Here is a 13,898-nt window from a genome sequence, read left to right on the forward strand (position 1 = left end):
CTCTAATATTACAGCACATTTCAGAGACAGGACTGGAACACATTGTGGGGGACCGAAGTAAGGGAGGCATTTACTGGAATGGTATGAGGACAGACTAAAAATCTATGTGGGTTGAATCACAAGCTGCGAACCACTTTGAGGAGTCGATGACAGGCTCAATACAGAGAGTTTGGGGAAGGATGGGGTAGGAAGTCATCCATGCTCTTTTGAATAAAACAAGCCTGGCATTTTCCTAGAGATTTAGGCAAATTATAGAACACTAAAATTTGGACGGGCAAACAGGGATTTGAGCCAACATCCTCTTGAATACACATTTAGAATCTCACCACTGCACCAGCCTGCTCAGAGAATAGGGGCAAGGCATAATGATCATGGAATATTTAGCACAGGAGATCTGTTTGTAAACTAGAATGACTCAGTAAATGTCTGAAGATGACCTTGTAAGCAGAAAACAGGTTAGCAATAAAAGTAATATTGTAGAACAAAAGCAAACTGGTGCTTTTCATTTATTATTATAATGTTGTTCTACCAAGAACCGACGGAAGATTCTGTTAATAGATGGAGAGGCAAATTAGGAGAAGGACTGTTTATCACTGCAGATTCAACATTCGTGTATTGCTACAGAGTATGAAACAGGTGTTTCATATGTAAGGGTTGGCAGCCGTAAATGTTGGCAAGCTGAGAATAGGTGGATTGAAATTAGACAGAACTTTTTATAAAGCCATCAGAAGGATGCAAGTCAACATCCAGGAAAGTAGCTGTAATTGTCAACAACAACAGAAATGCTAAACTACACAAATTCATACTTCTTACAGTCGTCTACACCAAAAAGTCAAAAGTTACATCACCAAAAAGTCAAAAGTTACATCTGGCTTACAAGCTGCCAAAATTATAACTAGATAGGCTTGCATTAGACCATGGATCTCACAAACAAATAAGTAAACATAGTGTGACAAACTAGAGTGTGTACATTAAGTTTGGCCGAGCGGTTAAAGGCGCTACAGTCTGGAACCGCACGACCGCTACGGTCGCAGGTTCGAATCCTGCCTCGGGCATGGATGTGTGTGATGTCCTTAGGTTAGTTAGGTTTAAGTAGTTCTAAGTTCTAGGGGACTTATGACCACAGCAGTTGAGTCCCATAGTGCTCAGAGCCATTTTTTTTGTACATTGAGTTTTTGGAGGAATTAGAATAAGGTAGTTCAGTCACATGCCCATCCATAAAGATGTTGCTATTGGATGTAAACCAACTGAAAAATTTAAAATTTTTTACTGTTCCAAAGAAATTCTTCTGAATGATTCAGAAACATCTTAGCATAGACTACACTATTTATTTGTTTATAGATCTTGACTTTGAAAGAAAACTAATCGTGTGAGAGGAGTTTGTTTATATGGCATGATGTGGTAGATTTGGAGTCCCCATGGAATTGGGTGCAGAAGTGTTTAAAGACAGCAACAAAACAGGCAAAGAGGAGTTTCATGACACATGAAGGTCAGAAATGGATGATCATGGAAGATGTTGGTTCATAAGGAGCTGGAACCCACACAGACAAAGAGCATGCCTTGTGGTAATGGGACAACTGTGGAAACATGAAAGAAATGGCTGGTTACCTTAATACGGAAGGCTACACCTCGGCATTAAGTTGGAGGTGCTCATCCGCAGGGATGATTAAGATTCACTGACAAACTGTGATGTGAATACACGAGTAAAACCTATGTTCCTCACTCCTTCTGGATTTAATGCCTTTCCTCCTGTCTGTGTCATTTGGTTGCCTTCTGATGACAGCCATTTTCTATGACATTGAAACTCCTCCACTGATAGTTCTGTCATACTGAATGTACCATTACCACCAGTACTTCACAGATAAGAGAGTTCTTACTATTTAGCCACCTGCAGCCAAGCAATTTGCACTGACATGTCTCAAGGAATCACTTGGCACATTTTGGGTGCAAGAAGATTTTATCTCATTGTCTTCTTTCTGTGTAAAGATGTGGTCAATCTAAAATGGACAAGGAAAAATCTGGACACTATACACACTACTAGCCTTTACTTGCCACGTCTTGACAATGTGTGGCAATTAAGAAACCTGAAGTTCTCTCTGTATGTAATTTACCTGAAATCCAGACAGGCACATTGAAAGAAGACTTTTAGATATATAAGCTATTGGAACTAAGCCCTCCATCACACATACAAATAACAAACAAACACACACACACACACACACACACACACACACACACACACACACACACACACACACACATTTAAACTTTAAACATGCGTGTGGCTCAACTGTAACTGCATCTGATGCGAGCAGCTATTATTTTTTATGGCATGGGTAGTGGGAGATATAGAAGAGGTGGGGGGTGGGAAGGGAGGAGGGACAGCAGAGTAGGGTGTGGGAAGATTTACTGCTGGCTGTGGGAGCAGGCAGGGATGTGGGAACAGGGTAGCGAGCTACTAGACACAGCATCGGGAGGCTCTTCTAAGAGGTGGGGAGAGGGCAAAGAGGAGAGGAGATAAGTAGAGAAGCTGAAAGGACTATTCAAGTGCATGGGTGGGATAGAAGGTTTGTGTAGGGCTGAAGTGGGAGCAGGGAAGAGGACAGGCAGGTTGAGGACAGGGAATAGTGAAAGCTGAGGCCAGCGGGGTTACAGAAATGAAAGATATTCTGCAAGGAGAGTTCCATCTATACAATTCAACAATGCTGAAGTTGGTAGGAAGAATCCAGATGGCAGAGGCTGTGGAGCATGTTGCATAGGTGGCGGAATACTACTGTATCCCATGCCACAAGAGAATGACCACTGACAGACTATCTGTCTGCATGACTGGCCACTGCCAAACTGTGCCCTAGAGACAGCTGGATCACCAAATTGCATAGCATGCCCCCATAACATAATTTGCTTGACTTCAATGACTGCTTCATGTCATGTGCCATATGGTTTCTTCCCATTAACATCAGCTTTCCTGAACTGTGCAAGTGAGAATTCTCCCTGCAACATATCCTTCATTCTTGTAATCCCCCTGACCTCAACCTTTGCTAGTTTCTGTCCTTCACCTACCTATCCTCTTCCCCACTCCTAGTCCTACACATGGCATCTATTCTCCAGTCAGCACACCTGCATAGTCCGTTCCACTCCTCTAATTTTGTTCCCCCACCCCACCATTCCCCTCCCCACTTTGAAGAAGTACAATTTCCCAATATTGCACCTAGCAGCCCACTGCCCTGTCTACATGTCATCGATGCACTATCCCAAAGGCAACTCTAGTATCTAGCCCCACACTAGCCTGCTATACCTCCCACCCCATGCTTCTTCTGTACCCTTGACTACCCACTGCAGACAAAGATCACTGTTCACATCAGATGCAATCACAGTTGGTCTGTGCCTGGAGATGACAGTGGATGGCTCTCTCTATCTCTCGCTCTCTCTCTCTCTCTGTCTGTCTGTCTGTCTGTCTGTCTGTGTGTGTGTGTGTGTGTGTGTGTGTGTGTGTGTGTGTGTGTGTGTTGTTTTTTTCTGCATCTCACAAACAACTTAGTTCAATAGCTAGTAATATCTAGCAGTCTTTTTTTCAATGTGCCAGTATGCCAATCAATGCCTCCTCTATGTGGTGAATAGCAAACTATCCTTTTCATATTGGTGATATTCCGTCCCAGATTTTCCAGTGTTTCATTTTACCTGAAATTCAAATAGTTGCAAATGTTTCATGTAATGTGCCAGGTTTATTCTCTTTTATTTACCAATGACTGAAAATACCACTTGCTTTTAAATCTAAATGTAGTTCTTTTTGGACATTGCCAGTTACTATTAATTACAGTGCTCAAGTATCACAGATAAGAAATGAAGCTTTAACAAAAATTTTAATTACACAAACTGCCAGCCAACACATTTGCATTCTTATAGACAAGTACACATCTTCCACTGGAATTTATACCCCAGTTAATAATGATAATGGGGAAAAACTTCTACAGCATTTCAGATTTACTGTTATCTTATAAATAAAAATTCTCATGCTCAGCATTAAAGTATGAGAAGTCACACAATACCTGTCGTGCCAGGACCCTCATGTGTTCTTTGCTTCCCCGGCAGTATGCTTCCAGTATCAGCCCAAATCTCACTGAAACTGAGGGCACCTGCATCTCAGACCTGCGTCAGAAGGTTCTGAATTACATTTTTGTAGCAGCACTGCAAAACTGATTAAATTTTAATTTACGAATACTACATACTGAGTTTTTACATAGTCAGCTTTTCCATGACATTAGGAATAATAATTAGAAAATAAAATGGTGTGCAACATGTACAAACAAAAGCAAAGACTTTATGGTGCATCAACACAGCATCCTAAGAGAATTTATAAAATCCTTTCAGGTTTTCATATGCTGCATGCGAGTTTCAATTTAACAGAACGCTGAGACACAGCATGAAGTGTTGGCACAACACATTCTTGTATCAATTTAGTTTCAAAATATGATTCCCCTCCACAGTCGTCAGCTGTCCTTCTGGAATCAAGTGTTTCCAGTGAAAAATATCATAGTGCTTTTTTAATAATCTATCATGATAGTGTGTACAAATATATTTCAAAACGCAAGAAATCCTCCAGAGGAGGAGGAGGAGGAGGAGGGGGAGAATGAGAATGGTAAAGTAAAGAAGAGGAGAAGGGTAGATCATAGCAAAAGAAGCTGGTGAGAGATTCACATGATGGTGTATGAAGGAAGGAATGAGAGTGAAACAGGGAGAAAACACAGGTGGAAGAAGTGAAGGTAGAGAGAATGGAAGGGGAGAGAAAGATGATAGGCAAAGAGGGAGGAGCGACAGTACAATGGCAGAGCGGGAGTAGAGAGAGGAGAGGAGAGGAGAGAGGAGACAGAGACAGAGAGAGAGAGAGTTAAATTAGGAGAAAAATAATTTTTGCGTTTGGCCAAATCTACATATATACTGTGCAAGTCACTGTACACATGTATCAATATAAGAAAAGTTTTGTCCTATTTCATTCAAATATTGAACAAAGAATCAAAAGAACTGCCTACATGCATCTGTAAATGCCATACTCTCTCTTATTTTCTACATCTACATCTACATTTATACTCCGCAAGCCACCCAACGGTGTGTGGCAGAGGGCACGTTACGTGCCACTGTCATTGCCTCCCTTTCCTGTTGCACTCGCATATGGTTCATGGGAAGAACGACTGCCGAAAAGCCTCCGTGCCCGCTAGAATTCCTCTAATTTTACATTCATGATCTCCTCAGGAGGTATAAGTAGGGGGAAGCAATATATTCGATTTTCATGATCCTTATGCGATAATATAATGATGGCAGCAGATTGTTGGACAGTATTCTTCTGACACCAGTTCTCTGAATTTGTTCAACAAGATTTAATCAGAACATCAGTAGTTTTCTTCCAAAGATTCCCATTTGAAGTTGTCAGAGAATGTTTGTTACACTTTCAAATGGGCTAAATCAACCTGCTACAATCCTAGCAGCATACTTCAAAATTTGTTTGATGACTGCTCTCATTCTTACTTCATAAAGACTCCAAAAGAAAAACAATAATCTACAACTGGTTGCACTAACACCTTGTATGCAATTACCTATACAGACAGATACACTGTACTTTCCCAAAATTCCTCCAACATATTTAAGTCTTCCATTCACCTTTCCTATTAAGAGTACATAACTTATGAGTTCACCACTAAATATTATATCAATGTGACATGTTCAACATGTCCACTGCTAAACTTGTAAACTTTCTATGTTACAGGCATTATATTACATTTATGCACATTTAAAGACAGCTGACACATCACCTATGTGACACACCCTTCCAACCCATCTGTGCTACCTGCTCCTCCCAATCAATTCTTCCAGGCCATTGTGCAATGTACACAACATCCCACACCTGCAACCAGAATAAGCTCACTAGTGCTACAGTCCTATTCTGTGCACCTGCTGCCAATTGCTCTCAGCTGTCAACCACCTCCCCCAACCTTCCCTCTTGTTCCCCACCTCCTTTCTCCCCTCGTCCACTACACGCAACGTGACCTCTCACCCCAGACAACCTGCATTATGTAACTCATCCAGCACAATGTAGTCATACATGTATATTTGTGTGTGTGTGTGTGTGTGTGTGTGTGTGTGTGCATGCGCACATATGTATGTTGCATGTGTCTACTACAACTCAGAAACAGATTTGTCTGAAAGGCAACACAGTTGTCAGTCTAGTCTGTGTGACTTTTCACGATCCTATTCCCGTAATATCTGGTGAGTTGTTAGCTTTTCTTCTGAAATTGTGCGCAAGATTTATGTGAATAAAGCAGGCTATGTTCCAAGCAGTGATTTTTCTTGATTTTGTTCTGACTTTTTCAGAGAAGCTTCTTGTCCCCCAGCAACATCATAATGTATGAATACACTCAAGGATTCAGCAAAAGATGAATGTTAACATATTAGTCTGTAATTCTATGCATTCAAATTATTATTATTATTATTATTATTATTATTATTATTATTATTTGCAAATAGGAATGACACGGGCTCATTTCCAATTGCATAGAACTTTCAACTCTTCAAGAGATTTCCAATATGTATGAAGTAGGAAAGAGGCTAATTTTTCAGCGTATTCAGTGTAAAATGTATACAGAATTCTGCCATGGCCTGATGTCTTGTCAGCTTTGAGCAGTCACAATTGTTTTTCATTCCTGTGGGTTCTTATATCGGTCCCTCTCTCATATGTGAGCTTGTGTGGTGACCCAACATTGATATGATCATACTCTCAAGCACGAAATGATTTTTAAATGCAGAATTTAACGTTCCAGCTTCCTGTTTACTCTTTTCATCTTCAAAACCAGAGTAATTCACAGCAGACTGATGGAGGGTTTGGATCCATACATTGCCTTTCCTAGAATTTTCTGATAGACTTTCCACCAGTGTCACTTGCAGTCATTGCAGGCTTCATGCATGACTGAACTGCCATTAAGTTTTCTCTACCAGTTTCCCAGCACACGTTTGTAGAAAGAATGTAATAATATCTTTTTCTGCAACATTCTTCAAATGGTACCATTAAACACAGGTGCATCTTCACTGTCTTATTTCATGTGTATTTGTCTAGACTCAAATTCATGGTGTATTTGTACTTTAACCACAATTGCCCTGTTCATCAGATCTGAACTGAATATTCTCCCCTCATCTTTCAAATACATTTTAGCAAATGTCTATCAGTTCAATTATATACAAATACATTCATAACTCACTCAATGAATGACATATGGACGGTAGTATCAAATTCCCCATTAAGGAGCATGTAATTACTACATATGGTATTATAATATTTGTTTCATAGCAAAATACGAAGTGCACTGGTGGTGGTAAGGTCTTTAAATCAGTATGAGAGTACAAAATTTGTTCACAGTTGAATGTCAGAGGAAAAGTACACTAAAAAATAATAATGCTAATGACTAAGGTTCTAGATGTTCACTATCTGAAATGAGATGGTGTAATTGCAGTAATATACAAAAAGCTTTATCACAAAAATCGGACTAGATGGAGTAGTTTTATAGATCAAGTTTTCTTCAACACAAGCTGCAAACAAATGAGCAAATATGTATCATCAGCCATTTGAGATATATTGCTGGATGAAGGTCTCCTCCAGACTTCTCCATGGATTATGACCTCCAGCTACATACCTTCATGTTGTTCCTGCATGTTTGCTAAGGGCATCTACCCATCTTTCATTAGGTTTTCATCTCAATATTTTCTTACCTACTGGAATCCAGCAATGAACTGCCATCTATCCACCCAACTTCCATGTCCTGACTACCTCCATTTCATTTTCACTACTGTAATAATTATGTAATTCATGCCAGTTTGCACATGATCCATTTGTTTGTTTTGTGGTCTATCCTAACAATTCTCAACATGCTATCTTCATTGTTCACTAATGAATCTACAGTTTTGGAAATCTTTCACATTTAATGGCATAAATCAAAACTGGTAACACACTCATCACATTTTTTTCTTTTCAGACACAATATTACCTCCACAAACTCAAACAATTAGCGATCCTAACACACACACAAGATACAAAAAGCAACGCTGCAAACTTGCACAAATTATAAATGATATGTCTGCCAAAATGAAACATCTAGCAACTAGTTTATCACAAATAAGTGTAACTTCAGTGTCACACTAAAAATAGTCTCATCGTTACCTGAGATGCCAGAAAAGATAGTGACCTATTTTCTGGTTCATCAGAGCACGGCGTAACAGGAACTCTACAAGATCACAGTACAAATAAGCTTCATGTTTCAGTGCCTGGACAAGTTGAAGCAGGTACAATGAGAGGTCTTCATCACTGAAACAAATAAAAAATTACGATAAATTTTTATGTATAATAATTATGAAAACTATACTAACTTTATATTTATGGAACAAAAAGGGCACGGAATAACTTTAAAAAATCACTAGGGCAAATCACAAAACTTTAAAGACCCTGAAAGTTAACTACAGTCAGTAGCAGAGGTAACTTCTCATTCTGAGGGAACACTGCTCAGGCAGTGTAGGGATCATAGTGATGGAAAAAGACTTGTTGGCCATCACTACCAGTTTCAATTAATGCCATGAACTGGTAAGGTAAGACCTATAATTTCATTATCAACATGTTTTTTATGAGCAATAAACCTATAACTGCAACAGAAGAGCATTCTCTCAACACTTCAGGTATTAAGTAATACTTCAGCCTGGGTTGATGTGAAATAGTGGTCATAAAATTATCCTACTGACAGTTTCAAACCAGAGAGCTTGTGGATCAACATTATAAAGAAAACCACCTTGTCAACATCAGAACATGATCAGAATGCATGTCAATATATTTGCAGTTTATGATCAACAGGTCAGAACAGTGCTGTGTCAGGCTAACAAAGCTGTCTTCACAGCAAAGGTTTGTTGAATAATGTGGTGCTTTTTATTGTTTTGTTTCAGCATTGCAAGATTGCTGTGCTTCTTGCTCTAGAGTATTTTCTGATGAATGTGCAATATATCGCAGTTCACACAGGTGGAATGTGGTTTTCTTGTTTAAGGAACATCCCTATTACATGGTAGAATTGGAAAGGAACCCTTCCCATGTAATAATACAGACCAGGATGACATCACAGTATCTTTTGGAACCACATTTTTTTGAAGGGTACGTGAACAGAAATTCTTATTTGGCCATGTTGCAAATGTGGTTAAACCTCGGTTCAAAGAAAAGGAAATCATGGATCATGTGTCGGCTCAAAGACAAGGAAGTCATGGACAAAACTCCAGCACAGTTTTTCTATTTATGTTTGTCAGTTCCTTGATAAATAATTTCAAGGCCACTGAATTGGGTGTGATTCAGCATCACCAGCCCATTTTGGAATGGCCGCTAAAAAAACCCAGACCTTACCATGCCAGATAACCCATTACAGGCAATAATTAAGTGCCATATGGCCCAACACTGGTACAAGACTAATAAAGATCTGCGTAAAAAGTCAAGGAAGCCTCTTGGAGCAAAAGTCGAAAGAACTCCACAAGATACCATATACTGTGTTGACAAGAGATACCAGAACCTCTCAACCACATTGTGGAATTCTGGAGGTGAAATCCAATTTCAAGTATACTAGAAGGAATTTGAACAATAATGGAAACTTTGTATCCATTCAATGTTTTCTATCTAAGGTGTGTGTTATTTATTTCCTTTACTTTTGGTTCTCTTTTTTTCCTTTGTTTCTACACATGCAATAGCCTTCCTCATGCAGTAAGAGACATAAAGCCAATGTAAATGAAGTTATACATTACCTAACACTTTTAAGACACTGTACAGCAAAACTACGAACTGCTTGATCCGCATATGCATAGTCAAGCAGCTCAAGTGCTTTTTCCACTGGTAGTTTCGGCCACCTTCTCAAAAGTGCAGTCACTTCTGAAACCTGAAAATAAGTGAACAAATTATTTATACGGGTTTTTACACGACAAAAACTCTTGAATATTTCACTGGGATATAATTATGAGAATACTCATAACCATTCATATTACCTATACACCCACGTCACGTTTATAACAGAAAGGGGTGATCATGTGGGGATGGGGGTGGGGGTGAGAGTGGAGAAGGGGCGGTAGGGTGGGAGGAAGAGGTAAACAGAAAGGGAGAGAGGGAGAGAAGGAGAGGGAAAGAGAGCAGGAGAGTGAAAGAGAAAGAGGGAGGGGAAGAGGAGGGGAGAGGTGGGAAGATTACACTGGTGACTTCAGACATGACCTGAAGGACAGGATTGGCAGGGGGAGACAAAGAAGAGGAAAGAGAGACTGCAGGGAAGATGTTGTGAGTATAAGAAGAGTAAAGTTAATGTCATGGAGCAGTGTTGGAGATGGGTGTGGGGCAGGGAGAGATTAAGGCCACGAGAATTATAATATTAAAGGATTTCTTGCAAAGACATTTCTCATTTACATAATTACAACAAGCTGGTGTTGGTGAAGAGATGCAGTTGGCTCAGGTAATGAATCATCCATTGAAATTGAGCGTTTTACGTTCAGGAATGTCTTCTACCACTTCTATCTGCTATTGGCAACTGTTCATGGTGGCCATTCATATGGATGTACAACTCATTGATGATCATATCCACATAAAATCCGGAGCATACATTGCAGCAGAGCTGGTATGTAACATAACTGCTTTCATACATGGCCCGGCATCTGACAATATAAGCCTGTGATTGAAGTGGAGTAGGATGCAAAGGGTGTATTGGACAGGTCTTGCAACTAGGTCTTCCACAGGAATACGACCTATGTGGCAAGGGGGTTACTACTTCTTGTTTACTATTGCTCATCTGATATTATCAAACTTATTACTTTTCATTACATTTTCATCTCCCCCATACAGTCTGGCCACATGTGGACAATGCATCTGCAGTCATAAGTAATTCTTTGTCTAGTACACTGTAGATCTTACTAAGGCCATCACAGACTGACAATTCATTCCAAACCTAGACCACAAACAGATCTCTAATTCTTCAACTGTCCCTGTGAAATAAAACAACCCCATGTTTACATTCCTGTTTCAATGCCCTAACGATATACTCTCCGAAGAAACAATTCACTGAAAGTTCTGTAATTACAATTGTATCTAATAAGTGATTTCACCTAATACATAATCTCTCATAAAATTTATTATTTCATTTGTTTACTTGGGTGTAATGTTTGTCAAATATATGTTAGCAGTATTTTGCTTTCAGTAATGAAGCCATAATTAAGAAAAATTAGGTTGGCATTGTTGTTTTTCATTATTTTATAAAACATGATGTATATCCTACGTAAAAATCTTTACTGCACGCACCAGTTTCAGCATAAAATTAAGCAAGGTTCTGTGGATAGGAACTCATATTAATGTTAAACTTTTAATTGTTAAATTTATAAACTTGGACTGTAGTTTTGTTGTCTTCATAGGAGCACAAGGCTCAGAGGAGGTCAGTTGGAGACAGTTTTGAGCCAAAACCACTGTATCGCACGTCTGTGCAATAATCTAATTGTTGTAATACAGTATTGTGGCTATGTAGCCTGTTATTGAAGTGGGCTCCCACTAAGAAGTGGTGCATTTTGTCATAAATGAACCACTATAAAATGACTTGGTACCTGGATTGTCTCATGGAATTCACATAACTTGATTCAGTTAGCAGATGAAATGGACCTGGATGACGACAGGTCCAGCAGCAGCAGCAGCAGGAACCAGATTACTCCGAGTTACACCGAACTAAGATACGTGTGAACAATGAAGTGAACCATGTTTGTGCCACTGCATAACAAATTACTAATGTGTAATGTTTGGAAACTGTTATAGCAGTAAACATTAGCATTTGTCTCGAAGTTATCTTCAAGTGGTGGAGGCCAAAGTGATCAAAAGATTCTCCTATGATCACGCAGTCTTGATGTCTATGGAAGACAATTGTAAAGACAAACTTTTGAGATTTCTTGTCTAAATCAAATAATCTCTTTTAATGTTGCAATTTTTGCAACCACCTCAGTCTCTCACCCCACCAGTAAAAAGTACAGTTTCATTACACGTGCAAACCAGCTGCAAGGAAGCATCCCATTCATTAGCCAGTATCACCTGAGACTGGAACAATTTTACAACACCCTCTGCCAAGGCTTCAACTACCTTTCGTTATGCCCTGAAATAATGAACATCTTTCCCAAAATAACTCCCACCTCTCCCAAAATGGAACTCCACAGTCTTCCCAATATTCCTCATATCTTAGGCCATCATTAAATGACATCCACTGCCAAACCTATCCGCACACCTCCCACTTCACCCCCCTAACCTACACTTACATGTGCCAATAACCTACACTTACATGTTTTCTTCCTCTGTTTTACACCCCTTCACTTTTCTGCACAACTACTGACAATCAATTATTTCTCTTCATTTGTACCACATGAATCTTCCCCTATGTGCGCCACAGTAGGCTCAATTGTGTCACATTCCTTGATGTCTCGCTGCCTTCCAGCCATCAGGCTCCCACCTCCTCCCCTCAACCTCTACTTCCTCTTCTCACTTCCTTGCTCCTTTCACCTACACCACTCACTGCAGTCATCCTGTAGCACTGGTAAAATGTAGAGGGTTGGGGCAAAGTAGTAGTAGTAGTAGTAGAAGAGAGAGAGAGAGAGAGAGAGAGAGAGTGTGTGTGTGTGTGTGTGTGTGTGTGTGTGTGTGCGCGCGCGCGCGCGCGCGCACACACTTTAGTTACTTATCTTTAAAACAGTAAATTATTCAAAAATTCAGCTTTAAATCTTATTTAGGTGCCTCTCAAGTGCTCAACTATAAAAGGAGTGATTACAATTAATTTTTCCATTATTTGTATTCCACACTGGAATTTACAGTGTGTTACAAAGTTTCAGTGAGATGATAGAATTTCACAAATAAATGCGCCAGTGCGACGATAGACATTCACAAAGAAATGTGCCCAATCTAAGACATCATGGAATGCAAGCTTCTTTTAGACAAGTAATGAAATATGGCAACTTATCTATTTCTGGGTAAGAATTAACATAGCATTTTTGAGATGTCGTGTAACACTGCACCATTACAAGAGCCCTTTTTCTAAAGATGAGGATTATCCACAAACACACACGTCCTTTCCCTTTGCATCAAAACAACATTTAAAATTAATGGCACTGGAAATTATTCATTATTACAGAAAAAAAAGATTATAATTTATTGTCCTGTCAGTGACAAGTGTTAGAGGTGCAGCACAACCTTGGGTTCGGGAAGAAAACTGTCGGCATCCTTTTGAAAGAAATCATCCCAGCATTTGCCTTATGTGATTTAGCAAAACAACAGAACACTCAAATCTCAGTGGCTGAACAGGGATTTGAATTGCCTTCGTCCCAAAAGTGAGTCCAGTGCCTTACCATTGAGCCACATCACTCAGTGCAACACAGTAGAGTACGCTGTTCCAGTTGGAGTGGTCACCTGCAAACTCGGCATCAATACCTCTCACAAATGCATCAAGTTGAGCAACACCAGTTACATCTATGGTTCTGTCCAAGCCAAAGACGAAAACACTAAACCTTTTCCCCGTATTTCGAATGCGCTCCTTCATTGTTCACCATTTCTTCACTACATTTGCAAACTTTGAAAGAGGAACTGTTTCAAAATTGTTCTCATATTTACAAAGTATTTTTAACAAATTCTCCATTGGTGAAAGGATGCACTGCTACTGCTATTTTAAGAGCTGTGTGATAGCTTAGTTTTACTGCAGCACCATTATTCATTGCATGATTTTCTTTCTATAAATGTATTATAAGGTGCAAGAAAAACTGAGGGAATAGCCACTTAGTGTACCACCAATGACAGGCACAATTTCGAAAAAGCAACATACACCATAATGTAATTTGCC

At 39.5% G+C, this 13,898-nt stretch overlaps 1 protein-coding gene across 1 annotated transcript in view; it reads right to left on the minus strand.

The window, feature by feature from the left end:
* The window catches only part of LOC126175650 (phosphatidylinositol 4,5-bisphosphate 3-kinase catalytic subunit delta isoform), a 178,729-nt gene that overhangs the window by 55,148 nt on the left and 109,683 nt on the right, over positions 1 to 13,898 (minus strand). The window contains exons 10-12 of the mRNA XM_049922542.1: positions 9,808 to 9,938; positions 8,201 to 8,344; positions 4,047 to 4,146 (exon numbers count right to left, since the gene is read on the minus strand). Of these exons, the coding sequence (XP_049778499.1) occupies positions 4,047 to 4,146; positions 8,201 to 8,344; positions 9,808 to 9,938 (375 nt within the window). The remainder of the gene's footprint in view (positions 1 to 4,046; positions 4,147 to 8,200; positions 8,345 to 9,807; positions 9,939 to 13,898) is intronic.

This window comes from Schistocerca cancellata, chromosome 3 (assembly GCF_023864275.1).
Source record: "Schistocerca cancellata isolate TAMUIC-IGC-003103 chromosome 3, iqSchCanc2.1, whole genome shotgun sequence".
In the NCBI taxonomy this organism is placed as follows: domain Eukaryota; kingdom Metazoa; phylum Arthropoda; class Insecta; order Orthoptera; family Acrididae; genus Schistocerca; species Schistocerca cancellata.